The 8,827-nt window shown below is 37.2% G+C and overlaps 1 protein-coding gene across 1 annotated transcript; it reads left to right on the plus strand.

Annotated features, from left to right (window-relative positions):
• Positions 1–1,263: 1,263 nt before the first annotated feature.
• Positions 1,264–8,290, plus strand: LOC140333585 (L-serine dehydratase/L-threonine deaminase-like). The gene is made up of 7 exons (XM_072415333.1): positions 1,264–1,484; positions 2,001–2,040; positions 2,635–2,774; positions 3,465–3,556; positions 5,469–5,696; positions 6,706–6,830; positions 6,933–8,290. Exons 1-7 carry the CDS (start codon positions 1,332–1,334, stop codon positions 7,139–7,141), a joined length of 987 nt encoding a protein of 328 aa, XP_072271434.1. The 5' UTR covers positions 1,264–1,331; the 3' UTR covers positions 7,142–8,290.
• Positions 8,291–8,827: the final 537 nt, after the last annotated feature.

Genomic DNA, 8,827 nt, shown 5'->3' on the forward strand with positions numbered 1-8,827 from the left:
ACCCCACGCCAATCCTGGGAACTCTGATCTCTAACAAAAGTCCTGGTATCCAGGAAACTGCCCTTTACGTAGACGTGAACTGGGCTTAACTGGATATTTCTGGATTTGTGTATAAAACATTCACACGGGTCCCAAGCTCACCAGCTAATAAAGGTGGACTATCACATAATTGCTTCACCAGTCAATAGAGTTTCTGTAGAAGAAGATGGTTCCTTTTTATGATCACAGCACATCAATCAGGTTTATATTTACACAATTGTTAAAATATTTTACTTTTACCTCTTATTTATTTATTTATTATTATTTGTAAAGAACTCTTATTAGCAGGGTTGCCACTGTATATCATATTATTGTATAAGATTTGCCATGCTTCCATATGCACATATTTCTGTGTATTTGTAGTGTATACCTTGTTGTACTATACATTCTCAATTTTAGGTTGATCTGATTGGTGACAGGACCATGGACTTTGTACAGCACTGCGTGATATGTCAGCACTATATACTGTATATTAGTATTAATTAGTATTTTGATCAGTAATCTATAGGAAACTGCACACACATGCACAAGATTCATCCCTTCTGATCACCCTGGATAGAAAGCGATTATAATTCTACATTGATATACACAATATAGTTTGTGTCCTTTTGAGTGGTATTTGCCAATATGTCTGATCTATCCACAACCGATTGGTACCCAAAATGTTGGTCTTTTATGACTTGCCAGCTGCTAAATTTCCTTCACTTTTCTTCAGATCAGATTATTTTATTCGATCAGAAATTTATATTTTTCAATCATTTCAGAACAGAGCACAAATTGGGCTGGAAATGAAAATCTCCATGAGTGTAGTTGTAGAAACAATCTTTCTTGATCATTTCTAGAGACAGTAGCATGAACGAGAGATGTACACACAGTGCTGTTAGTTCTATGGAGTGGGGGGGGGGGGGGGGGTAGACAAACGGGAGACTCCCTGCTGCGTCCTCACCCAAATGGAAAGGCAGTGAATGTTTTTGGTCCATCTAAAGTATAGAAAAGAGCTGTGATTATTGTAGTCCTCACCTAGGATAACAAAGCTGCTTCTTTATAGATTTGTCACCCTGGGAGAGGAAATTGTGTGAGATTTCGGTTCATTTTCATTTAAATAAGTTTTAGGTAAACAAGGACATACTTTGACACAAAACACATTTTAAGCACAGCAGTTTGACTTCAGTATCAGATTATCTGTTAACAGAATGCCAATTCCAATTAGAAAGACACGGAATACTAATGGAAGAATTTTCTCAAACCCCCCACTAATCAGTGTTTCTGTTCTTTCCATTTGGTAGGTCAAGATGGCAGAGATTAGAAGCCTTCATCTGAATACTCCCCTCAGAGACAGCGTGCCACTGACCAAACTGTCTGGCACCAAAGTGTATCTAAAACTTGATAATGCTCAGCCAACAGGTTCCTTTAAGATTCGTGGCATTGGCCATCTGTGCAAGACAGTGAGTAAACAGCCAAGGATTGAATGTGTGAGCTTATCAGAGGGCTTTGAAGTATTTTGTTTTTATTGGAATATTACATTTAGGAAATCTTCACCACTTCAATATCCCCCCAGGTTGTAACAGCAGAATTACTGACATTAGAGACAATGGCCCTGATTTAATAAAGTTCTCCAAGGCTGGAGAGAATACAGTGCAGTGAAGCTGGGTGATCCAACAAACCTGGGATGGATCTGGTCCAGGATTCAAAGCATTTGCTAACAAATAGCAAATGAAATTGAAGAAATCCATTCCAGGTTTGCTGGATCACCCAGCTTCACTGATGAAAGTGTATTCTCTCCAGCCTTGGGAGTTTTATTAAATCAGGCCCAATGACCTGATGTTCATTCTCCAAGAGATTTTCACCTATCTTACCAATGAAAACATTCTGTTTCTCTAAATTTTAACATTGTATATTGCAGTAATCACCAGTAACAAAAGATATATTTATTTTATGTCTTATGTCTTCTCTCCTTGCAGTGGGCAGAACGTGGCTGTACTCATTTTGTGTGCTCCTCAGGTGAGTTTCCTGTTGCTTAGGCTCCTGCTCCTATAGTTGGGTATTATGGTACATCTAAAGAGTCTAAATAGTACATCTACAGTCTAAAAACGTTTCAGATCCAGTTACTATGTGATGCAAGAACCTAATAAATTAAAAAACAAAACTTACTCCCCCTTCCAGACAATGTAGCTCACATTGTTTCAGCGACACAGTCAGTTCTACCAGTCTAGAAGTCATAGTGCTGGGCTAGATTTGGCTAAGTGCTGAATGTTGAGTTATAGGTTTGTAAATAAGCAGTAACAAGAGACAATGTAGCTTTGAATCTTGTGAAGTTAAATACTTTACTGGCAGGATCAACAAGTATTTGCAGGGGAATCGGGGAAATGTAACATAGGGATGCGTTTATCATTAAGTTCTACATGGGAGGCCATAGTTCTATTCTAAGGAGACAACTGAACTGCAAGTAATCCAATAATTTGTACCTAGACTTTTTTAGGCAGTGGGGTGCAATGTCAGCCAGTAATGTGGTAATCATTTTTATTATATTAGAAATAGAATACAGCTTACTATTTGTACATCGAGCTTTCTACTAAACATTGTTTGTAATTCCAGGCGGTAATGCTGGCCTCGCCGCTGCTTACAGTGCCCGCAAGCTGTCCATTCCCGCCACCATCCTTGTCCCTACCACCACTCCAGCCTTTACCATTCAGAGAGTTAAGGATGAAGGAGCCACAGTTTGTGTAGTGGGAGAGGTAAGTTTATTATAAAATTGGACAAACACAGGCCAGGGTAATTACGTACTTAACATGGAGTATGTGAGGACCGGAAAAAGTTTCTAAGGATGGTCAATAAGAAAAAAATAACTAACACCTTGGTTCAGGCTTGGAATTTGTACCTGTGCAATTTACTGGTGCTTTTCTTGACTTTGAGAAACCATAACAAGCTTGTTGTACAATCAGATACTCTTAAATCAAACTTAACCTAACCTAAAATATTGCTTCTGAGCCAGATGTTATTATCCCCATCCCATACTATCCATCCCATGTCAATAGGCATCCTAATACATTAGAATTACCAGTCCAAACCACCAGACTACTACTAGGTGCCTATAAGTTATTGCCATGTGTACAGTGCAGTGCTGTTGATGTTTATGACTACATGGCTCATTTTCATTTCCAAAAAATTCCCCTAATGAATGGGTCAAAAAAACTATTTGCTTTTGTTTCATAGAACACAGCTGTTCTTCCTTTCCAAAACAGCCTAATGTACATTAAATTGTCATTGGTGGCCCTCTGCCCTCTAGTTTAGCACTAATGATGTGTACAACCCTGGTCATATGTGAACAGTGCATGTATTCTCCACAAACACAAAAAAACAACCTTATTAAGATCATTCAATATATTTGCTGTTTAGAGTAACATTATCTCTAACTTATTTTTCAGATGCTGGATGAGACAATTGAGCACGCTAAAGAGTTAGTGAAGAATAACCCAGGATGGGTGTATATCCCCCCATTTGATGATCCTTTAATATGGTAAATCTATTTTCTTAAAACTAAAACCATACTGATTGTCAGTAAATAAATGTGCCTGGTACACACATCTGTAATACACGACAGCAAAATTATAGACTATGCTTATATACTCACCTGTATGTCTCTTCTACAATAAAAAAAAAATTCACATTTGCTTTAAGGTGGAAAAGCAGCCTATTACACGTTTCACTTAAAATGCAACTGGACTCAAAAAGTAAAGATTTGCTTTTTGTCTAGAATTCCCTATTAAAAAACCAATGCACTTCTTGTATGTGAGTGTGCCTACAACCTCAAAGCTATGTATCTGCATTGTGAATCTGTAATGGAAAAGGCTGGACAATAGAGAGGTCATGTTTATGCACAGTTCACATTTATTGTGATCAGAAAACAGACACTTTTTATGTAACTAAGGAAAAAACAGGAACTGTTTTAACTGGAAATAATTGCTGTGATTTCTCCAGGTTAACATTCACAACTTGTGACTGGTAATCAAGTGAAATCACAGCAATTATTTGAGCACTTTCCCAAAGTACTTCCTCCTATATATTACTGATGTTGGCCACAAACCTCTATAAAAGATGGAGACATGCTTGCCAGTGTGGCGTTCCTGCCTGCCAGCTTCTAGAGTTCAGTTCCTTATTAACATAAGCCTGTAATGTTAATAAACAGGGTGATGTTTTAATAAACAAAAGCATTTAGACAACATTTTCCCGGAGCAAGTAGCTCGATGTGCCTTTATGAATCCTCAGATCATTATCCGTTTGTCGGAAAATATACCTTTATCCATCTTGCATACTATGTATATGATTGAGTTCACGTCAGAACTATGCCTGCCTTGGAGCTATGCAACGTTCCTGCCATTTAAAAGCCTAAAGAAAGAAAAGAAGCATCTATTGTCCAATCTATTGTCTGTTGCTCTCATCTTTTGAATAGAAGGGGTCACTGCTTAGCTCTGAGTCCATACAGAGGTAAAGACCCATGTAATGGATGTACCCAGCATGGAGGTCTCATCTGTGACAAAGGATACCATTTCAGGATTAAAAAAGACAGTTTTAGTTTGTTTGTTTTGTGACAGGTTTACTTTAACACAAATATTTCAGGAACCTATAAAGATATTTTTTTAAAAACATATAGTATTACCATAGGTAGATTTAATCTTTAAAGTATGTTACAAAATCCTAGGCAATGAGAGCAAAGACAAAGGAGTTTCCAGCTGGGTGGAGTAGATTGATAGATGTGTAAACAGAATTCTTGGGATTAGTAGTTGAAAGAAAAGAGCTAATTAGAAATAGCAAATGTCAGCAGAGATGAGGGTTTGACTTGTCATAGATTTGGTGAAAACAAAATCATAACAGGAGGGAACAAAGATTAGAAATGCCATTGTTAACTTGTTTAAAAGGTAAATTTTTAGGGACTTTCACCACCATCTTTACTTTACACTGAAGTATGGGGAGCAAATAATATAATATATGTTCCAGGTCAGTGGATAGACAAGAAGTAAAGAATGATGCCAGTGACAGCTCCTATACTTGTATCCTGACAATTTCATTTCAGTATTTTCAGCTTTGAGTAACCTTTTTTAAGGTAGGAACATCATGGAATCTTCCTGAGAACATTGACAGTTACTAACTTAAATCTGCTAGTTAGTAGTAAATTCTCATGGACCAGAAGTTCCTCAATGACTGAAACTTTTATATTTTTTCTGAGATCATACCGCTTAATTTGGACATTAGTAGTAACAGACAATTCCTAGGCAGCATACAATGATACTGGTGTAAACCATGCTGTGTACTCATTTATGTTCCACCAGTAGTAGTTATTATTACATTAACAATGCAACAGTTCCAATGAAAAGGAAAAGTGTTTTTAGTCCAAAGCATCTGTACTACAATGGTCTTTTTTTTTTATACAGGGAAGGCCACACTTCATTAGTGAAGGAAATGAAAGAAAGTCTTCCCTCAAAACCTGGGGCTATTGCCCTGTCAGTAGGCGGTGGTGGAATGCTTTGTGGTGTCGTCCAAGGCCTGCGGGAAGTAGGATGGGATGACGTCCCCATCATTGCAATGGAAACAAACGGCGCTCATAGCCTAAATGCTGCTCTAGAAGCTGGAAGACTAGTTACTTTACCAGAAATAACCAGGTAAGCTATCTTCAACCTAAGTTTTAAACTAGAACTAATGGCTTTAATAAAAAAAAAAAAAACATGCACTGCAACACTTTTATGGATCAGCACTTAGATTTCTCTTTATACCTCCTGCAAAGACCCACAAATACCTGTTGATCTTTCGGATGATGGTGTGACAACAATGCTGCACTGCTCCGGAATCCACAGCTGGGTTGTTATGAAGCTGTGTCTGCTTGCAATAGTGATACTCATTGTGAGATATCTTTACCGCTCCTTGAGGAAACACGGGTGAAAGGGCAGTGTCCAGTGGACTTCCAATTAGCAAGATATTTTAACCCAAACTTTAATTAGCTTTCTGTACATGGAAAGTAATCATAAAGTCAGTCTCTGTCCAACTTTGGTTATGAGTAATAGGTAAACATTAAGAAAAAAAATATTTTAATATGAAGAGTTCACATTGAGTTTATGCCATGGATGTTTACAATTTAATTATCTTTCTATGTAACATTGTGCATTGTGTTTATATGTCAAATCTACTAAGTGTTACAGATCTAATATATATGACCTTACTATATGAAATCTAAACATTTTTGCATTGTATTTGACTGCCTGTAATAATGTCATTCTACCTTTCTAAGGCAGTGAGACACAATGCTTCTGAAAGTATAGCTATTCTTATAGAATTACCTTTAATTAAACTCAGATCAGGGAAATAATAATTCTTTTTTACTGCTATGAGTTTGCTTTTTGCAAAGAGTTCCTAATTCTGCCAACCTGCTAGGCCATTACAGCAGTATTTTATTAGTGGTTGCATTTTTATGACATGATGAGGAAGACGGTTGTAACTATGTTAAATAAAAGAGACTGGAGCATGGCAGAAGGTGAGCCACATACCTCTGTGGAGTTGGTGAGATATGTGAAGATGATTCAGCCTCCGGTTAAAGGAAGCGTGATGTTTTAAAAAGAAATCATTTACATGACAAAGATAAAACTATTAACTATGGTCGTTGTATTTCTCATGCAGTGTGGCTAAGACTCTTGGAGCTAAGACAGTCGGCATGCAAACGTTGCAATTAGCTCAGGAACATCCGGTTTTCTCAGAAGTAATCTCTGATCAGGATGCAGTATTGGCCATTGAGAGATTTTTAGGTAAGTTATCACCTGTGCTAAAAAAAAAACAAAAAAAAACACCTTTTTACAATTGCAAACCAAATGTTTAGTATTTGACTGGCCTTTTTGTGTATTTTTTAGATGATGAAAAGATGCTTGTGGAGCCAGCGTGTGGTGCTGCTCTTGCAGCAGTTTACAGTAACGTCTTTGAAAAGCTGCAAAAGGAAGGCAAATTGAGCAAAGATCTCTCCTCTCTGGTTGTCATAGTATGCGGAGGAAACAATATAACCCTGTCACAGCTATTCCGGCTCAAGGAGCAACTGAACATCAAGTCCATCAGTGCTGCTTAGTAGCAGTGATGAACCATTGAGGCAAAGACTACATAACACTATAAAATTCCTGGGATAGATTTCTGTCCTCCTGTTACAATGAACATTAATATGTTCTGCACAAACTGTATACCCAAGTATCCCATTATCACATTCAATGAATCATATAGCATTATCTGCAAGTCACTTCTCACCTCTGAACCAAAGGGTATCTGCCTGTGTTACATTATAGCTACTGAGAACTAATAACTGGTCTAAAGGGAAAGCTAAATACTTACTACTATGTTCATAAAGGTCTTTGACTTCTGGTATCCAGGGGCTCAGCTTTTCTTAGAACATTATTTTTTATTATTAGCCATACATTAAAAAAATAAGATATGTTGTGAAGGGGGGTACAGAGGGTAGACAGTGGTTAAAAACTAGTGGGAGTAGCGGGAGGACATTTTTTTTTTTTATTTAGCATGGATCAAGTTTTAATATGTAAGAACACCAGCTTAAGGGCATAAAACACTACTTTTTATTGATCACAATATACAAATATGAAACTTTGATGTATTGAAATCTGCACAAATCCACAATAAGCAAATTCCTTTTCCCTTGAAAACTGGACACCTAGGATTAGTTGTCAGCACCAGTTATGGCTTTTCTCTGAGTAGATGGGGAGGGAGTTGTGTGAATCCCAGCATCTCAAGAATTACAGTTCCCAAGCTCTCTATATACACAGCACCATCTAGCGGCAAAAGAAAGAAGTTTGTGTCAGAAACCAAGGGATTGTATAATTTACAATCCTTAAAGTCAAACGGTGCATTCTCAGGTATCCTAAAAATGGCAGGGAACTTTATATCCCTCTAATTGCTGTCCAATTTTAGAAGGACGGTTTAGATAAAAACACTGCTTCCTGGAGTAGTTCTTAAAACATTTCAAGAAAAAATCAAAGTTGTATAGAGCTGACTAACGAAAGTCAGGGACTAACTTTAAATGTATCTACCTCTATAAAATGACTACTGTATATACATATTTGACACTACGGTTTTGTATTGTCATATAGCTGAATTATTCTACATAAACACTGAAGTCAATGAGATTAATTAACCACTGAATGTATTTGTAATTTTCTGTATGTTCTATGTGTATGTGATAAATCCTTTTGCAATAAAGACTAAAAAAATATTGGGGTTTGTTATATTAGCAGCTATATTAGTGCTGCAATTAAACATGATGATAGAAAATGGAAGAGTTAGCAAATCATACAGGAGTAAGGGAGGATTTGGGGATAAATTGCTTCAGTTGCAAATGACACAGAAAATATTCTTTCACCACAGATCTAAAAATTAAGGGGTAAATTCTTCACACTTGGGTTATTGGTAGAGCCCTGCAAATCATTTCTTTATTTCCTTATCTCTAAATGCCAACAACCAAATGTCACAGAACCATTTCTTCTAAAATGTATACAATGGGTTCAGGCTAGTTGGCCATCATTAGCACAGTGTATGGAAACTGGCTTCTATGGTGTATGGTTTATGGATGTTCTCTTTATAGATCCTTTACGACTTCTGTTGCCGATCTAGTCCTCTGCACTTTACATATTGCATGAGAAATGCACGGTCAGTCACATAGGAGAACACCCCTGATAGAATGCTTCCATGCGCCTTTCCTGTTTTTTTCCTAGATACCCAAAACTAGGCTTTAGTTGCGCTCTTATTGGCA

The sequence above is a fragment of the Pyxicephalus adspersus genome, chromosome 6 (genome assembly GCF_032062135.1).
Source record: "Pyxicephalus adspersus chromosome 6, UCB_Pads_2.0, whole genome shotgun sequence".
Taxonomy (NCBI): domain Eukaryota; kingdom Metazoa; phylum Chordata; class Amphibia; order Anura; family Pyxicephalidae; genus Pyxicephalus; species Pyxicephalus adspersus.